Genomic DNA, 24,078 nt, shown 5'->3' on the forward strand with positions numbered 1-24,078 from the left:
GGCGAACGTTCCCCGCCGGGTTCGGCGCTTCCCCGTTGCCGCAGAGACACCCGGGAACCGCTGCGAAGGGCGCTGCCCCCGCCGCCGGGCCGCCAGCGGCCGTGGCAACCGCCCGCTGCCCGCCTTTGTCTCGGCGGCCGCGGCCCAGAGCCCGCCCCGGGAGCCCCCCTCAGCCAGCGCTTTCCGCCGCAGGAGCAGTGGGCCGGCTGCCGCGCTGGGAGGAACCCCGGCCGGCGGGGCGAGGCGGAGAGCGGCCGCTGCTCCTCTTCCCGCGGCGGGGGCTGGAGATGGAGCCGGTGGCGCGGCCGAGCGGGGATATCCTGAGGCGGAACCCGCAGCAGGACTACGAGCTGATCCAGCGAGTGGGCAGCGGCACCTACGGCGATGTCTACAAGGTGAGCGGCGGGGCCGGGCCCGGGGCGGCGGCTGCGGGGGCTCCCCTCGCGGCCCGGGGGCTCCCCTCGCGGTCCGGGGCGGCGGCTGCGGGGCTCCCCGCACGGCCGGCCCGGAAAAGGGGGCGCCCCTCAAGGCCTGGGACTCCCTTCGAGGCCCGGAGCAGCGGCTGCGGGGCTCCCCTCACGGCCCGGCCCGGGGCTCCCCTCACGGCCGGGGGCACCCAGCGGGCGGCGGGACAGAGCGGCTCTCAAAAACCTGTGGACTCAGGGTTTCCCTCAGCGTCAGGTTTCCCTCTTTCTCTTTAACGCTTTTATTTAAAAGGATTGACTTCTTGCAAGCATTGAAGGGTCTGCCTTACCGATCCCCTCACTGATTTCTTAGAGGTCTCAACTGGTGAATACTGCGGGTGACACTTCTAACTGCTAAGGAAGGGAGAGGAGACCTGTCTGTGCTACCTGCTTCCAGAATGCACCGGTTAGAGCACCTGATTAAAAGGGTGTGAGTTTATCCCTGAGGTTAATAATAGCAGGCAAAAGGCAGAAGCAGATTAAAGTTCTTCCGAAGCTGGAGCGGAGTTACATCTCGTGGTAGGGTTACAGCTGCAAATCTGGTGGATGCTTGTGAAACGGTGCATACTGGTGCTTACATCGCCAGAACCACGGCCACGGGAAAGAGAAGGAGCAGGCATGGCGTGTGCCTCTGCCTGCCTCTCTGGGAAGCATGAGTCGTTTCCCCAGACATCAGGGATGCTGGGCAACTTTAGGGGTTGGGTTGCTTATAAAGACTGTCTTTGGTAACCAGAGTTTTCAGCCACATGGGAAGCCTCACTGCAATGTTTTACTTTGTAATGCTGTTGAGCGTGTTTAAAATAGACCTGACACAACCAGCTGTAGGAGAAAAGGTGTGTTACTCTGCCACATGAAAGGCAGCAGTAATTGCTCATGCTGGGAGTAGGGCTCTCCGCTAATGTTCAAATTGAAGTTCTATAGATGGATCTTGTTCCCACCACCCCTTTGAAATAGTTACTTATGGCCTCAGGGAGTTATTTTTAAAAGTTTTCATGGTGCATATTTACCTTCCTTTTTTCTTCCCTTTTTTTGTTTTTGTTTTGTTTTGGGTTTTTTCTCTCCTAGAGTGCTTTGCACAGATCAGTTGACTTCTTTGCTAGGGAATCAAGCTCTAAATCCTTCAAAAGGGCATTTCAGGTTTCGTCAGTCCAAACCTCAGCATACCATGAGCTACTTTGGTTGAGTATGCCTTCACAGTACAGGGCTGCACGACAAGAATTAACTAGCTGTGTTGCAGAGAAGTATTTTGTGTCATCTCTTTGTGGAAAAAGAAATATTCTGCTTCTTGTTATCCTGGTAATTAGTGGAGTGCTGTGCTGACATGTCATACAGCTTCCGGTTCCGGAGCTGGTTTGAATGCATGGCTCTGCTCTGTGCCATGTAAACATATCCCCTTAAAAAAAAACAACAACAACAACCCAAAACAAAACAAAACAAAAAAACCAAAACCCAAACCATAACCCTCCTCCCCACCTCCATTTTTTGGGTTATGAAAAATGTGTCTTCTGTTCCTGAAACAGTTTCAGATAGGAATAAACCCAAACCTTCTCATAGTGCAACCTGGCAAATTTAAATTGAAGACTTTGGCAGTCATTTCAGACGTTGTTATAAATCTTACACAAGTATAAAGTGAATGAGTTTAAAGTAGTTTGAGAGCCTACATTTGTTTCTAGGTCATTGGTGTGCTCTTTGTTTTCATAAAGCCCTGCAACAGGGAGGACCTGTATCAAGGGAATACTGAATCAGATGGCCCTGGCTGTTATGAGAAATAAGCAAAGCAAACTTATTTTTAAAAGTTGTTCACACTATGTTAGTTTTAAAAGTAACTAAAGTAAACCTTTTTTCTTGAAAGGACTTAATGTATAAACATTATATTTTATTTTTCTTAGTTCATGGCAAGTCTCTTCTTGCCACAGATGGCACATCTTGTGCTTGCTGCGGGCTGTCAGTAGTGTTTATAAAATGAATTTCTTAGTGAATATCTGATTGTTGTTATGTTGCAGAGCTTGGGCAGAGTTTGCTAGAGAGTGCTCTTAAATTAAAATGGAATTTTCCTCTCACCTCTTCAAGTGGTTTCTTTGCTCCATCGCTAATAATGAGTCACCAGTGTCTTCAGCACAGTTGGTTTTAGGATGTCTAAATGAGGCAGCCTTCTGATTGTGGGAGATCTGCCTCTTCCTCAGATGCTTTTTGGTGGTGGTGGTTCATGCCTCAAATTCTTCTTGGGGCATTTGGTAGCTTTTAGAGTAATTGGTTCTTTTTTGGATGTTGAAGACAGAGGTTAAGCAAATATTTGTGTTCGCTATTAGGTTACAGAAGAATATTTAAGACCTTTCTGAAAATCTCCTACCCACTTTGCTTTTCATTACTACTATGGAAGCTTAAAACTGAAATGTGTGTTTTCAGTGTTTGTGGGTTTTTTTTCTCTTGTCTGTCACATGGCACACAATGGTTGATTGTAGGGTTGCTCATAAGTACTGGATTGTTGCCATTGTTTTAATATTCTCCCCTCTCCCTGCCCCCCCCCCCCCCCCCCCCCCCCATTTCAGGGCTGGGGAGAAACCATAGAGTGTGTTCTTATCTATTCACAGTGTGTAAGTAGATCCAAGTTTGGGTCTACCAGTGTTGGAAGTACAATTTCCATTACAACCCTGACGTGTTAGTTGTCATCTGTATTGGGAAAGCTTTTTATTTTCTTTTTCATAGAGGATATTACTTCTACTTCTAATCCATTGGAATAATTTACCTCTCAAAGCATCCTATCAAGCTATCTTAAATCGCTGACTTCTGAAAGAGGCTATAATAATGAAGATTGGGTGCTCACCGGGACTTAATAATATGCTGACAGTATTTATTTTTTTTTTGTCCCTACTCCTTGGCAAATGGTTGGCATCCTCAGCATTGTATCTCTTAATGCTGCAAAGGCAAGGTCTACGAGAGTGAGATTTTAATTTGGCTTTCCTGGCAAGATTTCTGTTTGCCCTCCTTGGTCATATACGTGAATATCTCAAAGCAGTATTTAAAAATGAGGTAAGTTTATTCAGCACAGTCATGCTGAAATAGACATTGTGTGTGTGGTTAATGCAGCAACACCCAGCTGACCAGTGTCTTAGAGCAGAAAATGAAAAAAGCCACTAGAAACTGTAAATGGAATTTAATCTCCAGCACTAGGAAGTGGCCCGTCAGATCCCATCCCAGGTAAACTCTCCTGGTGTGGTTAGATGTTTCCCTGGATGGTATTTCATGCCAGCATGACCTGTCAGTGAACCTGCAGCTTTTCAATAGGGCCTTGTAGTGTAATTTGTATAAGGCCAGTTTTGATACAAAGTTCACATCAGCAGCTCTGTAAGTGCATGTTTCTGCAGCCCATGAGATTTTGTGGAAGTAGGTGGAGTAGTGGAAGACTGGCCCATTTGGATAGCTTGTGGGATTTGGTTGTATCAGAACATCAAGTCATTTAGTTTATGGTTATTTGTAGATGTTAACGTCCTGAAGGAACTCAGAAAATAAGTGCTGCATTAGGGCAATCATTTACTTTGGCTATATCTTACTGGGATTTCCTGTGTGGACTTTCTAGTTGAGTATTTATTACTGAGTTGGAATAGGTTTGGTGGAGAGATTTAGGGCAAGTAATACCCTGTGTCATGGCAAGAGATGTGGGGTTGCCGCCCCTTGCACATAAAAAGGAATTTGGAGTCTTTGACTACAAGATGACTAGTAAACTGTCAACCTGTTGGCTTTGCTGGGGAACAATTCCACTCGCTACTGCCTCCTCTGTCTCCTTCTCCCTCAGCTACACAGGGCTTGGTTTTTTTGTGGTTTTTAATGCAAGTGCCCCAAACAGAGTTTTAACTAATCTTCCATTTTTGGAGAAGGGGAACAAAAGGATGGTTTATGTAGACTTGTCTTTTTGAAAGCTCTTGTTTGGCAGCTGAGCCGAAAGATGATGCGTTTGCGCAGCCCAGCACCCTCTGTATGCTGCTTCTGCAGGGTGAATAGCTGATGTCTGTCCTTACTGAAAGGATCAAATATGATCTTGTGCGGCAATTCTAAAGCTGCCTTGTTTTGGTTCTTCCAAGCAGGATTGTGAACAGTGCTACAGTAGCTTTCTTTAGAAGTAAGCACAGGGGGTGAGAAATATACCAAATTAATAGCAGAAACTACCCGTAAACAAGAGAGCCATTTTTATTGAATATCATGGAAATTTCATTCCTTCTTGAGTCACCTGCTCAGTCTCTCTTCTCTTGGGGTGGGTTGGTTGTTTTTTTAATCTCCTGTACCAGATAAAGGCATTAACTTAGAAGAAACGTATGCTGGTTTGCCGCTGATCACTGCTGCAGGAAAATAGTGAGTAATGGAATGGATCATCGCACACAGAGACTCTTGCTCAAATACAGTTTAAAAAAATATTTTTTTTTCTTTAATGGGCGCTATTGAAGTGGGACTCTGTCCAGTTTGAATCAAGTTTCGGCCCTGCTTGTGTCATTAGTGCCTTATTCTCAGAGTTTTGGAGTATAATTCCTGGTGCAAAGGCTGTTGAGAACCTGTATTTGATATTTTGAAAATAATTCTTAATGTCAGTCTAATTTCACAGATCATGAGTACTTACTGGTTAAAACCTTCTACTGCTTAAAGTCAACAGGTTAAAAATGGAGTATTATTGCTTAGTATATGGCTTTGTTTCAATACCAGAGTACAGTTATGGCTATGATAATTTTTTAATCACATACTCCCGACTTCATACAAATATGTTTTAGCAGCTGCATACCAATTGGATTGGCCATCCCTGATTCAGCACTGCTGTTCCTGGTGAATATACATAGCTTATACATATAAATTACTATAAAACATCTGTCACGTTGGAGGATTCCACTCCTCCTTTTGAGATCAAAGCCTTCTGGTTAGCAGTGTTTGCAGTAGCCATGCTGAACTCTTAAAGTACTCTAGGTTTTCCATATGAAGGTATTTAGAGTGGCATCAAACCAGTGGTTGCGAGTTTCTGTTGCTGGAGTTTCTCTTCTGGGAAATTGCGTGCTTTTCTTTTAGGATGCGGTCAGTAGGAGATATATATGTATTGCTGAGAACTAAGATGCTCAGTGGTTTATTGACAATCTTTGTTAGGATATTCAGGAGCTGGGGGGAAGCCCTCGCTTTTCCATGTGTAATATTTGTAAGGTTTTTTTTCTTATTAAGCACTTGATCTTTGTTGTGGAACATTCAAAGCTGTTTGGCTTTTAAACATTACCTCCCATTGCTCATGTTTTCTGTTAATGGTAGGTTATGTGGTAGAAGTAAGAGTATTTCTCCCTATGTCTGTTTCTCCTTGTCCCTTACTTTCAAAAGCGGGTAGTCTCAGAGGTCTTAAAAACAGGTCTGATTTCTCTTCCGGTTCTTTTGAAGGGAGTTGTCCTCCTGCGTTAGGTCCTCTGAGGAGCCAAAGAAAGAGTGATAGTGACTTCTCAGTGTGCTTCTGTCAAGTACCAGGGCCGTACCCAGTGTCTGAAGCCAAGGAGGGACTGAGAGTCTGTTCTGTTGAGTTTATTGTCCTCTTGGTACCAGCCTTGTCTCTGATGTATAGACAGTATTAACTGTCTAGTACTTATCCTTCAGGAGACACTCTGCTGGGTAGATGATTTTGTTATTCCTCATTTATTTGTGGTACAATCAGTGAGGGAGGCTGAGGCATCCTGCGGACCTGCACAGGAAGGAGTTAACTAGAGCACGTTCTTTTGTTCCCTGCATGTTGCACATGTTTTTGGAGGCCAATGTCGAACACGAGAGGTGCTGTATATGTGAGCTGTGCCTTTTCTGCCTTGCACCAGAGCTCTGTTTCAACGTGAGCTATCCATTCAGAGGAAGTGAATAGTGCAGTTCGAACATCCCCTTTGAAACGCACACACTACCCACCCCCGCAACAGCAGAGGAAATCTCTGCAAAGGAAGAACAGATCAAAGATCAGAACATTTGCATACCAGTATCTACTTCATCTTTGTCTCCAGAAGAGGCAATGATCATTTTCATTGCCAACGTGTTTGGATAACGTTGATGTGTCCAAGATTTATAACATAAGGTGTCTGAGTGATTCCCAGTTCCATCAGCAGAGGTGCGTGGTAGAAGTATGCAGGTCGTCCGTGTCAGAGAGAATAGCTCTTCCTGTTAGCAAGGCCATAGCAGAGTTTGCCAGCATATTTTGCTGACACCAGCAACTGTCCATCCGCCCTGCAGCTGGAAAAACAAATATGCTTGCCACCTTTATTCATGTTTGGCACCTGGCTTCTTGGTTATGGCTGTGAATGAAAAGAAGCAGCAGCATCAACCCAAGGTGATTCCATTTGAGAGCAATGCAAAACAGGTAGATCTGCATATTCATAAAAGTTGTTCTTCAACTCAAGGCAACCTCATGCCTTGCATTTTAGATTGTCAAGACTTTCTTACACTCTAGCACTTTGTTAGGATTTCAGATTGTGTTTTTCTTCAAGAAGTTAGAATAGTACTTTCCAAATTTCTGAAGGATTCCTAGAATAAGAGCACTCAGTGAGATTTGGTAGATGCAGCAGCCTTTGAACTTTTTATTTGAATCCTAAATGCACTCAGGACCACCAGTCAACAAGAAGGGCAGGGTATTTTGCTGAAGATCTTGCATTTGTGATCTATAAAACCAGATGCTGCAGTGCTTTTAATGGGAGTAGGTAAATACAGCAAACCTGAACTGACAGTAGTTGAAAAATAGCAAGACAATTTATTCCACCAGCCTTTGCCAAATCTCCCTGCAGAGTGTACCTAGGGAAGGGGTATTGCAGAAATAGTTTACCTGAACTTCCCATTTGGCTTTTCCAAGTAATCTTTCTGACAGGTTAACTAAATCTGTCTAATTATAATGAAGGGGTGTCTATATTATGTGCTACCACGTTTTCCTCCAAGCTGTGGTTTGCTGGACTGGAGAGCGTGTTTTCACAGGCAGCACCACACAGCGTATTTGTCATGCATCTCCCACCCCCTTTCCCTTTTGTCATTTGGGAATCTGTTCAAGAGTGGCTTATCTGAAAAATGGGGGTCCCTTCTGTTTATCAAAATAGCAGAGCAGGTCTACTGAGATTGAAACACCTTTTAACACTGTTGCCACCTGACCAGCTCAGCGAAATTGGTGTCTTCCTCTGCTGGATAATATTTAGCCTGTTGGCACTGTTTTGAGACCCAGATCTGCCTTCTCATGTGTTCCTCAGTGGCTGGCCTGCAGGAAGTGTCTCCATCACGTGAAGATCTGAGGCTACGTGTACAGAGACTGGATAAACTGTTCTTCCTTCCTAGACTGGGGGAAAATTTCAGTGTTTAGGACAGAGAGGTTTCCATGCTGCTCTTTGGCTTTCTGAATCCCTTCACTCAAGCATTAGAGTAGTTAATTTTATCCAGCATGGTGGATAGTGTCTGCAAGGATCATCTTTGCTGCTCAAAGAGCCAAAGCTCACCTTCCCCTGTGGTGGATGGAAAATGCCATGCCAAGAAGCCACAGCTTGACCATGTCTCTGGACCTCTCGCACTTTTGGTGAAAGGAGGTGTGAGCAAAGGAGTCGCTTCCTGATTTCTCCTTCAGTTGGGACTGGAGGTCAGGGGCAAATCTGTTTTGTGGGTGCTGTTTCCATACTGCCCCATCAAATCCCAAGGAAAGGGATTCAAGAGGGGATGTGGTTACATAGAAACATGAGGAAGGGGCGGGGGGGCATTGGGGAAAGGGCTAACATCTTATCTCTGAGTCAGTGACCACTAACAGAGCTGTCAGACACAGGACACTGAGTTCCCTTTGCTCTGTCAAGAGATAGTCAAATTATGGGACCAGTGCATTTAGCATCACAGATCTCAGCTCACTTTTGAGACTGTGGGACACTAAGATATAGTTTGAGCAGACACTGGTTGTCATGAGTAGGCAGTACGTCATGAGCAGGCAGTAAAAAATCTGGAATTTGTTGCAACGGAGAGAGAATTAAGAAGTGCCAAGGCTTTTGTTCCATAGTCTTAGCCTCTCCCAGTACTTTTTCCTAGTCTGTTACCCTTTATATGGCTGTATTTGTTTTCACTGACTTCTCTGCTTCTGAAGATAGTAAAAAAGGTAGTGCGAGATGCACTCGGGGGTAGCCCTCGGAGCTTTGAGCTGACCTGCTATCCTGGTGGTCAGAAGTGCTGTGTTTATTGAGCTGATCCATCCAAATGGCATCTTTAATGCCATATTTGATATTTTGGCATGTTGGAATTCCTCTTCTCCCAGGTCTATTTCTGTGTCTTCTGCATGAATATAGTATATAGAAGGTTCATGTTTTTGTAGAGATGGGGAAGGTTTGGCTGGACGTTTCCAGAAAGCTGAATGAAACACCTTTTCAGGTTAGTGTGAACAGCTGGATTTGTAGCTTGTTGAAATGTGAGTTTTGAGACATTCCAGAAAGGCAGGTGCTGTTTCTCGTCACAGAGTGAAGAGGTCATTTCAAGGGGGTTCTATTGGCTTATTGGTAAAAAATCGTTCCTGAGCATTCTTGTAGCGCTTTCCTGTACAGCATTAAAGATGTCATTTCTTCTCACATTTAATGGGCTAGCCCACCCCGAGAAGCTGTTTTTGCTGTCTTGTCAGCTGCGTGTGTGGCTCTCTGCTGATCATTGCTATTGAAGCAATATAGAATTGTGTTACGTTTGCCTTAACTCGCTGTTTAATGTACAGACATGCAAGATAATAGTTAAATTATAATCACTAGGCTCCCAAAGATGTTTGGGAGATTTAGTCATTCGTCTTGGGAAGGTAAGTGGTAAAGTCTCTTGCACAGGCACAGAAAAGTAAACATGGTACGTAGAATAAAGGTGGGGCCATACCATCTTTGTCTTGATCAAACTTAAAGAGTTAAAATTTGTCAGCAAGCAATGCCTAATAAGTGTTCATTGCTCTCCAGTGATTAACAGTGTCAGGTTATTTGTCTTGTGTTTATAAGGGGTTTGAAAACAGCAGCTGAAATTTTTCTTTTGATGCATTTGGTCTACGGTGGGGTAAGGGAAGGAAAGTATTTGACGTATCACTTGCAGGTATTCACAGCTGTATTGTCTGTCAGAGGCATGTTGTTAATTTAAATATAATGATAGATTCTCTTAAGCAGCTGAGATCCCTCTTCGTTTCACTGTTTTGTGAAAGAGGCATTGCCATTTTAAATACCCCCTGCCTTAAGAGGATAATTTCTGTTGCAGGGGAGGATAATGATACGGTGTGTGGAAGGAAGGGAGCTGAGCTAACTCAGCTATGTGGGCACCGCTTTTGTAGCATTAGCGGCTCATGAGGGGTGTGGGTTTCTGAGGCTGGGCAGAGTGTATCTGCATAATCAAAATACCCTCACCAGCATGCTATTTAGCAAGAGTCTGGGTCTGTAATTGGACAGGAGAAGCAGTTTCTGATAATGCTGTTTTATTTTGTCAGGCAGGCATGTCGGTGTTTAAAGCACTGTTTGAGTCCTGATCCTCTGCTGCTTGGTTAATTGTGAAGAGGCACGACTAACTTTCTGATTAACATAGTGCCTTTACACCTTTGCCAAACAGATCCTGTCTAGAGAGAGTCTGTTTTTTAAATTTGGCTCACAATATCAAACTGAGGACAGAGGGGCTTAAGAGGATGGGTATGGAGATCTTGAGAATGTTTTATGATCTGTCATTGCTTCAGCAGTCACAGCCAACCACCTCTTTAGGGTACATGAACATAATTTTTTCCTTTTTCTCATTCCGTGGGTGTTGAGGTTTGTTTAAATCCTGCAGTGGGATGTCTTGAGTACGGACGGACTGTGCTGGTTTGAGCGGCAAAGTTAGCTCCTGCAGAAGTGGAGGAGGACAGACAGGCTGTGGGTTTTTTCCATGAAAGTGTGATATGATGAAATTCTGAGAGAGTTGAAGCAGTTGTTGCCTCTGTTTCTCCGAGCTGTGGTGCTTCAGGCAAGGTGTGGAAAGTGTGTGAGATACTGCCTGCTGGCCAGGCTAGCTAGCTGCGCTTGGTTTGCCCTAAGAGAGATGTGGTGCCAGGCTATTTACTTATCAGCTTTATCATTCCCTGGGATGCAGCCTCACGGGATGCTGAGTTCATCCTGATGTTTTGGCTTTGGCCCTCCTACTCCCATGGTTTCATTACTTCACATCCGTATGTATCACTTTAGTTAGCTATAGGAAACTTTCTGAAGCTTTAGGTGGAAATTGCATGTGATCCCTGCGTGGATGCCCTTTGATTACGTGGTGAGTTCAATCTCTGCTGTTTGCATGCAGAGAAGGGCAATAATGATATCTTAAGCTTCCTGCAGGTGGAATATACTTGCAGGATATATCATATCTTGCAGAGATGTTATAGTATGTGTAATATTACACATGACAGCTAAGGGTTTCTACTTAAGGATGTGGCTGTAATCTGTTTTGATTTACAGGACTGATTTTCATTTGTTCTTTGTGTTTTGCCTGCTGCTGTCTTACCTAAGGAAAAAAAAAAAAAACCAAAAAACAACCCGCAGGTCAGTGTTTTACTTCTTGCACGTCCCATGGCTTACTCCTCTCTAAGTGGGTGTGCTGATCATCAGATCTCCAGCATAGTAGCTCTTGGGAATCATAGACTGGTTTGGGTTGGAAGGGACCTTAAAGACCCAGTTCCCACCTTCCACCACCCAAGGCTGCTCCCAGCCCCATCCAGCCTGGCCTTGAGCACTGCCAGGGATGGGGCACCCACAGCTTCTGGGCAACCTGTGTCAGTGCCTTGCCACCCTCACAGCAAAGAATTTCTTCCTCATATCTCTTCTAAATCTACCCTCTTTTTAGTTTAAAGCAATTCTCCCTTGTCCTATCACTCCATGCCCTTGTAAAAAGTCCCTCTCCAGCTATCTTGACTACAAGGATGCTGAGGACTGAATGCACGGCACAGCTGAACTAGCCCTTAGGGATTACAACCTCATGCTAAGAGGAAATCTTATATATGTAAAGAAGTGACTTTCCCTGCACTGTGCACTCTGTTGTGCTTTCTAGAGCAGAGGGTGCTTGCAAGCTGCGGGGTAATTTTGGGAATGGGGAAGGAGTGGCTGCACACAGTCCCTATCATGATTTCCTCCGGCTTTGTCAAACACATTCCTTAGTGGTGTCTGGCTCAGGAAGGCTGGTCCATGGAAAATCCACACAGCTGCTGAAGGGAGAGGATTACATTTATTGGGGGCGGGAACTGTAGACTTTTGCAAAATCGGAGAGCGGATTGTCAGGCGGAGCTGCTTCCTGGGATGGAGGGGCATTGCCTAAATAGCCTCTGGGGTCAAACAAAGGCGGGTTTAAAAACTTGTAGAAACAAAGAGGAGTAAGGAAAGATGGAAAATGTTCTCAAGCATATTACAAAAAAAAAAATTTATTTACAATTCCAATTAAATCATCAGGCCTAATTTACTGTAATATTGTGATTTCTGTAGCATACATATTATTTGAACAGTATGGTTTTGGTCCATGTTTTAAAGAAAGTTGAACCAGTAAACTGGCCAAGTGCTTGAAACCAGGCTACTGAAGTGAAACTGATGTTTGACAATTGTAGATTAAGCTGTCGAAAAAACTTGTTTCTTATTTTCAAGTTACATCATTTAAATGAGTGGATCAGTCAAAATTGAGAAAATTATTTTAAAAAAAAAGAAAAATCAAAGCCGTTTCTTTTCTCTCCTCCATTCTGGCTAAAAATAAGATGTGAGAGGCTATGATAGCTGTAAAATCGTGAAAGATATAATCTCTTATGAAATAGCAGCATATTTCCTCTCTTAATCAGCGTAAGTGCAAAACATATACTTAACCATTCTCATATATGTAGCACACTTTAAAATTGCAATTTTCCTCATTAAAAAGCTTACAAAAATGTCATTTCTGTTTATTTCAACAGAATTCCAGGCTGTGGTTTTTGAATTGCCTACTGAATTAGAAATATTAATGATCACTATTTCATCATCATAAGATATCAAATTAATATTGTAAATAAATGTTGGATTTAATTCCAGTAGAAACAGCTGAACAGTGATATTGTCCCAATAGTCAGAAAGAAGCAGGTACACTGAGCTATGTATACACATGTACACAAATGAAATCGAGAGGATATCATTATGTCTTACCCATCTTCCACCCCAAGAAGGTGACAATTGATAAAATACAAGTGCAAACCAAAACTTAATCTTAGGACAGAAAAAGAATCTTCTCACTCCTATTTTTAACTAATTTTCTTTTAACTTCTTTGATTTACACAGCTGCTTTTTTATTCATTCTTTCAGTTCTGATCCCTGCTTTATTTAACAATAACAATGACAAAGAACAAAATGCTCAGACCTATTTTCTTCATGAAGACAATTTTGTAGCTTGTTCCTTTTAGTTTTGTAACTGAGTTCATCTCTGAAGAATTGAAATTTTAAGGAGGCAATTACTGAACAGCTTTGTTGGAGTTAGGTTTTTCTACTTAAATCTAGTTTTTCACCTGCACCTCTCTAGATTGTATCAAATAAATTACAGTAAGAATAAGGAGTCAATATAGATTTGTCCCCTGGATTTAGAAGGCTTGGTACTACAGAAGAGCCTGTGTGTGACGTGAAAAGGGTTTGCCCAAACACCGTAGTTTGAAGTGAGCTCAGTTACAGCATAAAGTACTGCAATTCTAGGCAATACTTCACTAAACCAAACAAAAAGCCCAGCAAAATGCATACTTAGATATTTTGTTCTGACTAATCTGAAAGCATGTGCAAAAGTGTTTCTGGTGTTTTAGGAAGTTGCATGCAAAGAGTGATGGTATAAGGGTTGCAATCTCAGAATTGCAGTTTCTTCAGCTCTTTGAAATGCCAGCAGTGGTTCCTCAGATCTGCCTTTCTGAAGAGACACCTCTTATTGTGTGTTAGTTTACAGTTAAAAAGCAAAGTAGTAAAAAAATTTCTTTGGTATCAAAAAAATGAAATGATGGTCTTAAATTCTTTAATGCAATACAAGTGGCTTGATTTAAGGGGGAGCAATAAATTTCCTTCAGAAACTTTTCTCCCTGCCTAGAAAGCCAGATTTATTTTTGTTTCAGTGAAAAGGTGTAGATACTTTTCTTCAAATATTTTGGTTGACACATCTCTTAGTTCTTTCATCTCTGTGGAGTAAATAAGTTTCCCTGCAGCTCATAAAACATGTAATCTTTTAATGTTACTTGGATTTGTACTCCATAATACTGTGAGTTTTTTCCTATGTCATGGTCTATGCATTCAATACAGGAAAAAAATAAAACTGTTTTACATTTATTTTTCCTATTTTTCGGTGAATAAACACTTTTAAAATCCATCTTGGTTCGTAGTTTAATAATATGGTTGAATATCTTTTTTTTGTCTCCTTTTTTTTTCCCCCTCCTTTCTCCTATTTTATACCCTGGCCAGTAAAGCTCTTAGGCATCTGCTCAATTTTAAGTATGTTAGCAGTTTCATGGGCATTCTTTGATTTGTATGATCTTATGATATGTTCAGAAATAAGTATTATTCCTCAGGAAAGTGAGCTGTTTCTGGTAGCTTTTCAAGTCAATCTAATGCATATAGAAGTAACTTGAAAAAGTTCTTTTCTGTTTTGGTTTTTGCTAGTGGTCTGCTCCAGCAGATTCAAAATTGGGCCTTTTTTGGTGTGTTTTTTTTTTTTTTTTTTTTCTTCTCATGTGGTATTTGTTTGTATCTTTTGTGCTGCATTAGTTGCTAAATAATACTTTTGTGGTCAGGGTCTGTTTCTAGCTTTAGCTTTTCAGTTTTGGAAAGATGATGCCAAATATTTTGTGAAGGATGATCTGCCAAGAAAATTTCATAGGAGAATAACCAGTCTCTACTTGGAAGCTTATAGTTGACTGCTGCTGTTACTTTTTCCCCCCTAAATAAATTTTGTTAAGATGTATGCTGATTTTTGCTTTGTTATTACTGTTATCTTTATTGCCATAGGTCTTTGTCCTTAGTAGTTATTGCTAGGAATGAGAATTAAACGTTTTAGTGGCTGGTGATATCTGTAAAGCCACTTCGCTATACAAATCCTTAGGCTGTTTTTCTGTGCTGGAATGAAAGGAGTTGGGCGACCATCGTTAATGAGCTTTAAATCCTTGTTGCTTGAGTTAATTGGCCTTGACTAAGAAAGTGTCTGAAGTCTGTGAGTGAAAGGTAGGTTCCCCTCCTCCCAGCTTGCTTTGCAAGAGATACACTATCTAAATTTCACCAACTGCTGGTAAAAGTCAATACATTTAAGCCTTATTTGCATCACAGCTGTGCTTAGGAGTGCCAGTCACAGATCTTACTGCATTGGGTTTCAGGTTTTAATGTGGAATTTATTTAAACCTTGGTATTTTGTGTATTCTGGGTGGTTCTCCTTCAGTAAGGGAAATTGCAAGTGCTGTGAATGTGGAAATAGGGAGTGACAGCTGTGAGGCTTGCCTCCTGCTTTGTACTGTTTCATGTTCCTCGGCTGAAGGATGAGGAGTGGCAGTCTCCATCAGGAGAGCACCCACAAAATCAGTATTTGTCTTTGTACGTTATTCAGCTCTAATATCCAAAGTGATGGCTTGTTTAGTAGTGCCACTGCCATGTAAACTAGCTGACACAAGAAATTCAGAAATACATATACAAAGTAAAATTAGCACATAAAATTAGAATCTTTATTATTGGTCTATCCTGAAAAGTAGTAGTGGTGATGGTTGTAAGAGATAGTTCTCTTTTAGTGTACTGAATCTATAAAGTCTCTGTTAGGGAAATGGTTTGTGAAAGCCTCTGTGCCTTTTGCTATGAAGGAGCCTGGTACTGCTCTCCATCTCAGAAATCCATCTGGAAGATCGTGGGGTGAGCAATCCCTCTGGGTCTTTCTGCCCTTCTAAAAGAGAAACAGCCATGAAAATTAGAAATTGCTGTTAGGTGTCTTTTTCCAGCAGCAAAGACATGTGCTTCACATGTGAGCTGCTCTGGCACACCTTGGGTGATAAGCAGAGCATCGTGAGGACTTGAAATGGGAGGGACGGTTGTTTCTGTCTGGCTCAAATCTCAGACCATTCAGTAAGATTTGCATTAATATTTGACAGATTTGTCCCTTTTTTTTTTCTTTTAAAATGTATCTTTTGTTCCTCCTTCTACATTTTTAATCCATCCATTAGATGTTCCCACATGAAGAAAAATGTGTTCAGCATTTGTTATGGAGACACTCCCAGCACTGAGCAGGAGGGCCTCTATTCTGTCTGGTACTCTGTTTAGGTTTTCTTAGATTTGGGCTGTGGGGAATTTTGGTTTGGCTTTGCTTATTTTGTTTCATATAAAAGAAAAGAGGGGGTGGCCACTGCCACCCCCCACCTGCAGTAATTGCACCTGTATGGGTTCAGTACATGCACCCATCTAGGAGTAAGATACAGCAGAATGCAGGAGGATGTACATGAGTCATATACCACTTCTGTGAGTCTTCTGAGGGTGCTTGCAGGGTGTGCTGCCTGGTATTGGGACAGCTACCAGCATGCTCTCTACTCAGGCTAAAACTGTAAAGCAATAATGGGAGCTACTGGTTTTGGCTGGAGCCCAGGCGGAGGAGCTCTGCAGCCTGTGCAGGTGATTCTCCCACTTGTGCACCGTTCTGACACCAAGGTCTGGATCTGCTCTGAGCAAACAGCAGCCTTGTACTCTTTCTCTGAGCAGGGTGCTGATCAGGTGAGCGTTTCACAAGGTCACGTTCAGCGATGAGCCTGTTCATCAGAACTGGCCTTTCTGCTTGGGTTAATCTTTACCTGCAAATTTGCAAGGAACTTTTTTCTCAGAGCTTCCGGAGAGTTTAGTTTCTTTTACAAAAGTGCTTTCCTAATACACAAGACTGCATAAAGTAGCAGCATCCTGTTGTGAAGGGTAGCAATTCTAGGCTCACACAATGGGGATTAACTCTTGTTGCTTTTAAGATAGGTTTTCTGAGATGCTTTCTAGCTACATACTGACTTTTTATGAATTTCCAGCTCTACAGTCTGGCTGTTAAACTCAGCTGGTAAAGGGATGGTGTTTCAGACATACAAGCTGCTCCTTTCTATTCATTAGGAGTATGTCCAGCATTGCTGTTCTTTACATTAGCTGCCTGCTACTTTTCCAGCTGTGTTTACAAAGCATTTTTTAAAACTGACTGATTTATGTAAATAATAAGAGTAAGCAAAATTATATAGTTAATTGTGGTAAACACTAGGAACGCTTATTTGAACTTTTGCATTAGGATGTAATTCAAATTCTGTTACAGAACAGCAGATCGCCATCCATCGAGATCAAATTCTTTTCTAACACATCACCCACTGCTTGCTTGAGGGATAAATGGTAAACTGGTTGGATCAGAAACTTAATTCAGCCTGGCAGTTCCTGTTGGATTTCTTAATACTGCCTCTTGGGTACTGATTTTTATGGATTTTTTTGTGTGTGTTCACAAAAAACCCAAGCAAATTATGACCCCCCCCACCCCCAACTTCTGGCTGTGTTAGAGGCTCCCTGAGGACTTGCTGTCCTTCATGGCAGTCTCTGTTGAGGCTGCAGCGTATCAGGAGACCTCAGGATCCCAGAGCTGGTCTTGAGGGTTTCTCCTTGTGTGCTGGGAACAGCAGTGAGGAATCAGGGGCCTCATCTGAGAAATAAGTCCTTCCTTCACAGAAAAGTCTAATCTCTATACGTGACCAGTTTGAGAGTAGGTTAAAAAAATTGAAGCAGAGTTACATACCAGAATGTGGCATGTCCATGGGAGCGTTTGTTTTGTATGGGAGAGGGATGCTGCACCATGAAGTGAAATCCAAATTCTCATGTAGAAAAGCTCACAGCTGAAGTGCTGCTGAAGGGTCTGGTGGTTGTGCCAAGCTGTCACAGTTGCTTGATTAAGTTTTACTCCACAGATGGGCTGCTTGTTGTGGCATCTTCAAGATCCCGTCCCATGTTTCAAGGTCTCAGTGACCCCACCTTCTGGCATGTATATAAGCAGTACTCATGGTTTGTTCAGGTATCCTGTATCAGGTATCTTTTTTTATTGCCCTAACACCTGTAATATTTCGGCTTTTTTTTTTTTTTTTTAATCACAACTCAAATACCTGCTGTGCTTCCTGTGTGTAAGAAAGGAATCTGTTTTCATGGATTTAGAGCAGACCAGGTGAGAGACATTTCTTTGGGTCACCTTATTTGGCTGAGAGCTCTAGGCAGTGGTAGGTATGAATTCAGAGAAAGGGGTAGGTGAATTCAAGTGTCTGTTTGATGATACTGGGAGATATGGAAAGAACAGTGCAGCATAATGGGAATTGCAAAACTGCATAAAGCAGGTTAAGAGTTATAAAGTGTAAGAGGTCAGAAACTAGAAAGCAGATAAGAAATTTCTATTTCCATCACTGTGCAGGAGGTCAAGGTGCCTTTTGAAGGTATCTGCAGTAACTGGGGAGAAAGCAGGCAGTATTTGGGACAGCAAAATGTCATGGCCACTGATGAGTGAAGCTTGGCAAGGAATGAATAAGATGGGGATGCATGGGAGGGTTGCCACAGGAGCTGCAGTTATGATTAGATTAAATGAAGACAGGGTCAAACAGCCAGCTCTTCTGGTGAATTGAGCTGTTGATCCAAGGCTGGAGATCAGACAACAGCCTTGGGGCAAGAAAGGGATTTCAGCAGGAAGATCAAAAATACTAATTTGGAGGCTTGAGAATGATATCGCTGTCTGAATCTTCCCCTTCTCTTCATCAGTGTTGAAGAAGAAAGTGGCTGGACAAGGAGAGTGAGCACATAAACTTGCATTCAGATGTCCAAGTGAAATGTTTTACCATCTCACACAGCTTCGTACTGTGGACCCCCTAGGGTGGAACTGTTTGGCTTGCACTTTTAATAAATAAACCAAAACTGCAGAGTGCAGAACTGGTTCTGAAACCAGTTTTCTGTGTTATTTCTGGTCATTAGCTACAGAAAGTGTCCTACCCAGAATGTGCTTTCTCATCTGCATTGTTTGGGTGTGTGGTGGGAAGTATCACACACCGGGATTGCTGCAGGTGTCATGTTGGGTTCCACTGTCCCACAACAGCTTTTTCATGCAGTTCTGAGAACAAAGTTAAGCCTTGGTGGGAAAACCCAGTATGTTTTTGGTGTACAATACCATAAAACTCTCAGCTCCCCAAAACCCCAGTCCTACTAATAGCACACCTCTCACTTTGGAGCGTGGCATTGGGGTACACCGCTGATGTTGTGCCTAGGTTGGAAGAACGTGTGTTGCTCCTGGACTGACAGCCTAACACAGGCTCTGTCTGCAGCTAGTCCTTGTCACAGCAGGCACTGTGCAGATCCTGATTCCTTTGCTGGGAGAGTGCACCAGGAGTGTGCCACCATTTGCTTGCTCTGCTCTTAACCACTTTCTGAAACATTTGCTGGTTGAGACTGGACCATGGGTTTAAAGGAACCTTTAATCTGCTTTGGTACAACTGCGTGTATGCTTTAGGGAATCTGGGTTGCATTGGCTGGTTCTGATGTACACTGGGGAAAAAAAGGTGTAGTGATTATTGTGCTGTCACATTAAACTAGTGACATGTAATCTCCTAGGTTGCTACAACTATGTAGTGGGATATTAAAAAAAAAAAAAAAAGGAATACTTGTGATTTATTTGAAACACAAACTGTGTGATGTTCTGTAATATTAGTAGCTAGCTGCTAAAATACTCTTGAAAGAGCTCTGCTCAGTGGGATGCTGTCACTCATCCTGTAGCAGGTTGTAGGACAGCTGAGGACTGAAAGACTACTACCTAGCTCCTCTTTCACAGTAAATATACTCTGGATATGACACTGAGCAAAATAACTTTGTGTGGCTCACCTCATTCAGATATACCCTTGTTCTGGTCCTGTTCTTGTGTAGGTCAAGTTTTCTGTTGGAGCTTTGCAATCCTTCTGCCAAAATCTTACAGTTTTAATTTCTGTTTGGAGTAATCTGGAACATAATTTTTGGTTTTGAGTCTCATTAAATGAAATTAAGATCAATACTAACAGACAGTAAAAGCTTTCAGGGAAATCTTACAGCAAGTCCCCTGATCTGTCAGGGAAGTTGGGCTCTGCTTCTGTCATGTGGGAACTGGACCATGTTGCTGATGGGGATGTGGACTCAGCACAGCAAGCTGAGTTCTTAGGAGACTTCCTTACATATTGAAGGAATCAAGGCCAGCAGAATTTAAGACAATAAGAAATCTAACAGGTTTTATCTTTCATTAGATTGAAATATTAGAAATAATAGAATTTGAAGAGATCTAATAGAAATACTAGAATTTGAAGTTCATGCTATCAGGGTCACCTTTGTGTGATAAAAGCATGTAAATGATAACTTGCTATGTCAGTAATAGCTCATGAGATACTGAACAGCAGTTACATTTGTTAATTAGCAGGTTTGGATTATTTGGCATGCAGGAGAGAGCAGCTCCCCTGGCCTCTGGTTGGTTTCAGCTAATTCTGAATTAAGACTTGAAATACTGAGGAAATTTCAGGGGATGGGTAGGAGGCAGATATTTTGCTGTTGAGCTTTAAAAATGCAAATAACATGACTAGGAGAACTGTAATTTCTTCCCTTAATTTCAGTTCCGCCCCCTCCTCCAGTGAAGAAGTATATCAATAAGACAAATTGATGATCATTAACTCTAATTCTTTACATCATGGAAATGATGGTTAACATATTTTTGTTAAATATAATTTGTAGCAAAATTTCAGGTTTGCTTCATAAAGTCAACAATGTTGATATAGTGCATTCCTGTCCATGACTTCCTTGATGCTACACAGTCCTTTTAAAAAAAACTTAGAATGATGCAAACTGTGGGTCACCCAGAGGCAGTCAGTCGAGAATTTCTTTAACATGTCTCAAAATGATTTGAGCAATCCTTGTTTGACAGTTTTCATATCTAGGTGTGTACCATGGAGAACCAGGTTTTAGCCCTCACCTTATTACATTTTTAAATGATGTGCAAGACAACAGTAATTCATTATTGATTGAGTTTTCAGCTGACAGAAAGATGTGGAAGAGAAAAGTTTAAAAAAACAAGAGTGTCAGCAGAGAGAGATTTGTATATACCCGTGTAAAGCTGGTGCAACCCAAGATGAAGGTACAAAAGCCGTCAGTCCTGTTTGCGGACAGGTGACATCTCTTGGGAAAGCAGTCTGGGTAATTTGCTGCATACTTGCAATGCGACTGTCTAGACTGAAGATCTAATACAATTCTTGTATATGAGCATCCAGACAAGGATATTGAGGATCAGAGGATGCTCAGTGCTTTTGGTGCTGGCACAAGTAGCATATGTGTCTTGGTGTCATCAACTTGAGAATGTGTTCAGTTGGATGATTAAACTGTAGGACTGGAAAATCGGTCTTAGGGTGAGTGGCTCAGACAACTTGATGCATTTAGTTCATAAATACCAACCCTTTGTTGGAGAGCTTTCCATTCCAGCAGACAAAGTATGGTGGTCGAAACCCAAGATAGTCCATGTCCAGGCTATAGATTATATGCAAAAATTTAATGCTGACACTGGATAGCAGCAGGACACAATTTGGTGAATATGTATGGCCCATCATGTGTGAGAGCTGAGAGCCAGTAATTGCAGTTATCTCCTCTGGCCTGAACCTTCAAGTCCCTGCCAAGCAGTCTGCGTACTGAAGACCTTTGGCAGGCTACATCCATTCCTTCAAACTTCAGCATAACAGTAGCAGTGGCAGCTATTGCTTATATGGAAAAGGAATATCTGTAAGGAATATGATCTTTTTTTTTTGCACTTCAGAAATGAAGCAGATCTTCTGGAAATCTTCATGCAATCTCCTTTATCTGAACAGCTTAGTGCTTGTGGATAGAAGCGTGGATAATGGAGGTTCCCTGGCTTCACCAAGACAGACTGTCCTTGGTCTCTTACAGAAATGTCTGTGTTTCATAATGCTATTTTTAGGTGTAGCAGTACAAGAGAGGCCCTAGTCCGTTGTCCATGCTTTGATGCATGCTCCTTCTGGATGTTGAAGGATACCAATGATTTTGCTGTGGTCTAAAAACACCTCTGGTAGGAAGGTACTTCAAAAAGTGGTAAAGGTTTCCTTTGTGGTTAGCAGATAACTATCTGTTTCTGTGTTTAGTGATTTGGTCTGTTGGCTTCAGATGTTTGGTTCTGTTGTACTGTTGTTTAGGTTCTCTTTAACTTTAGTTGAGTCACATTTGTGTCCTTTTGCATTTTGAACACCCATCTCTTGGCTGAGTCCTACAGGACTTGGAAAGGCCAGTTATTGTTGGTTTGGTGGAGTTTTTCTTTTTGTGTGGTTTGGTGGGGATTTTTTGCCTGGCTGGAAAGCCTTTCCTCATTTGGAATTTTGACTTAAGTGTTGACAAAACTGAGGAGTTCATCTTTCAAGTTTTTGTTGTACTTGTTACATTAAGACTTCTTGTCCATACGCAGGAGTGTTTTGTTCTGTAGTGGCTTCCTTCAGTTCAGTCCACAGGGGCAAATTTGTTTTGCATCATCATCTTAAGTAACTGCTAAACTGATTCCACCTACCCCAGTTTTCCCTCTATTTTCTGTAATCTACTTCTTAACCAGATTTCATATGCTCAGAAGACTGCATGTTTGTTAGGGTAAGAATGAAACAGTTGGGCTTAGACTCCTGTAACTTTTGGATGACTGGCAGAAGGGGAATGCCACAGTGCCTAATTGGATTAGGTTGTATGTCAAAAATAATATGGTTTAGCTCTGGTGATGGTGCCCAAGTGGTTTAGAGCTCATTTTACTAGAGTTAAAAGTGTTAATGAAATCCCCTCTTAAAACTTTCCGTATCTGAGGTTCCTGTAACATGATCCTCCAGTACTGAATTCTCACTGTGAAGTTTACAGTGTACCTGGAGGACAGTTCTGTAGGGGTTTAATTGGAGGTTCCCGCCCTCCTCCTCCTTCTGAGGGTCATGGGGACCACTCACCTCTGTCAGGATCTGGTGGAAGGAGTTTGTTTTCAGAGTTGAGTCACAGCTGCCTGTGAACAACTTGCGTCTGCTGCATCTGCAGTGCTTCTCCCTGCCACTCCACGAATCGGTTCCGCTTTCAGAGCACGCTGAGGTTTAGCACCATGACATGGGTAGTTGAGCCCTGCATGCTCAGTGCTGACAGGCCGTGTTGCAGCACGGTACTTTTGTACCACCCCAGCGAGCGTGGATGGCAGAAACGACTCCGTTTCAACAACCCTTAAAAATGGTGTTTGAGAGGCATGAGCTCTCATTTGCTGGCAGATAGCTGGATTTTTTTAAATGTTGAAAGGAACTGCCAGTAATGCTTCACAACTCCCAGCTCAGTTGAAGCTGTGCTAATACCAAAACCAGATAATCCTCACCCAGGTTGCTCTCAACGAATTGCATTGTGCCATATTTGTAACACATGACATTGTAGCTTATCTTCTCACAGTTTGTAAGACTGTGTGAGATGTCTTTACAATATAATTAAGTATGTCTTAACTCTCTTATTTCAGGCTAGAAATCTTCATACAGGAGAACTGGCTGCTGTAAAAATAATCAAGTTAGAGCCTGGTAAGTTTGGCATTCTTTCCTGTATTTTTGAATTGCATTTTCATTTTTTCCGTATGTTTATTTTCACACGGCTGTGAAGCTCCAGACAAAAGAAGTGTTTGGGTTTTTATGTAGTTTCAGCGGTTAGCTGACAGGAAGCACTGCAGGATGTACCATTACTTCTGACTATGTCCTGTTCACTATTTCCTTGTTTGTTCTTATCTGCCTTATCGATTGTGGCATAAAAAGATGTTGCAGTTACAGCGTGTTGTTAGTACAAAGAGAAGATTAAGGACAGATGTAAACCGTGAGCTCTGAGACAGTAGGAAGCTGGTAGTCTGTGTGAGTTGAAAGGGGGAAGGGACCAGGAAATGATGCAGATGACCGCTAAAGGTGCACTGGGAAAAAGAGCTCAGTGCTTTTTAGCGTATAGTCTTTTTTTCTAACCTGTGCTGAGGGAGGAGGACGGCTCCTTTCCCTGTGCGTTTTCTGCCACTCCTAAAAACAAGAGATGTGGGAGAAGTTTGCTTGCTGCCCAAAGGATTTGCTGAGCTGAAACCTAATCTGAGTCCTGCATAGAGAGCTGAAACCTGAAATTGTGTCCTGAGTGGAAATGAGGAGAGGAGCTTTTTATCTCCTCAGTCATAACTCAGTCCCACCTGAGGATCTTGTATTTGTTTGAAGAAGTAATCTCTCCTTACTTTGTCACTGGCATACCTTTCAAACCCCTCCTTAGCATAGTCCTTTTATGTGTCTCTACCATGTTTGTCTCTCTGGGGTTGCCTTTTGCCTGAACTGCTGCGCTGTGTCTGTTCAGGTTCCTGGCTCTCTGGGACAGGGGCTGGGGGGGGCAGAGGGGGGCTCCTCCTGTGTGTGGGTGCTTATCCACTGCTTGTGGACTGACACCTGTAGCCTATGAAGCAATTAAGGGACCCTAAGGAAGTGGTAGGATTTATGCAGACACAGTGAGATAGCTTCCGTGACTGGAGTGCTGCAGGGAATAAATACAGGCTCTTTAGGCAGGAAAAATGGAGGAGAAATCTGGAAAGACAAGGTGAGGTAGGAGGGGCTAGCAGAACAGAGTGA

General features: G+C 42.5%; 1 protein-coding gene across 3 annotated transcripts in view; it reads left to right on the forward strand.

The window, feature by feature from the left end:
• MAP4K5 (mitogen-activated protein kinase kinase kinase kinase 5) overlaps positions 1-24,078 on the forward strand; it is a 76,917-nt gene that overhangs the window by 4,770 nt on the left and 48,069 nt on the right. For 2 of the 3 annotated variants that reach the window (XM_080397068.1, XM_080397067.1), the window contains exons 2-3: positions 193-395; positions 22,956-23,013. In XM_080397068.1, coding sequence (XP_080253194.1) covers positions 193-395; positions 22,956-23,013 — 261 coding nt within the window. Of the gene's footprint in view, positions 1-192; positions 396-22,642; positions 22,825-22,955; positions 23,014-24,078 lie in introns of those variants that run through there. The other variant, XM_080397069.1, reaches the window with a different exon arrangement.

The sequence above is a fragment of the Falco punctatus genome, assembly GCF_963210335.1.
Source record: "Falco punctatus genome assembly, chromosome: 7".
Taxonomy (NCBI): domain Eukaryota; kingdom Metazoa; phylum Chordata; class Aves; order Falconiformes; family Falconidae; genus Falco; species Falco punctatus.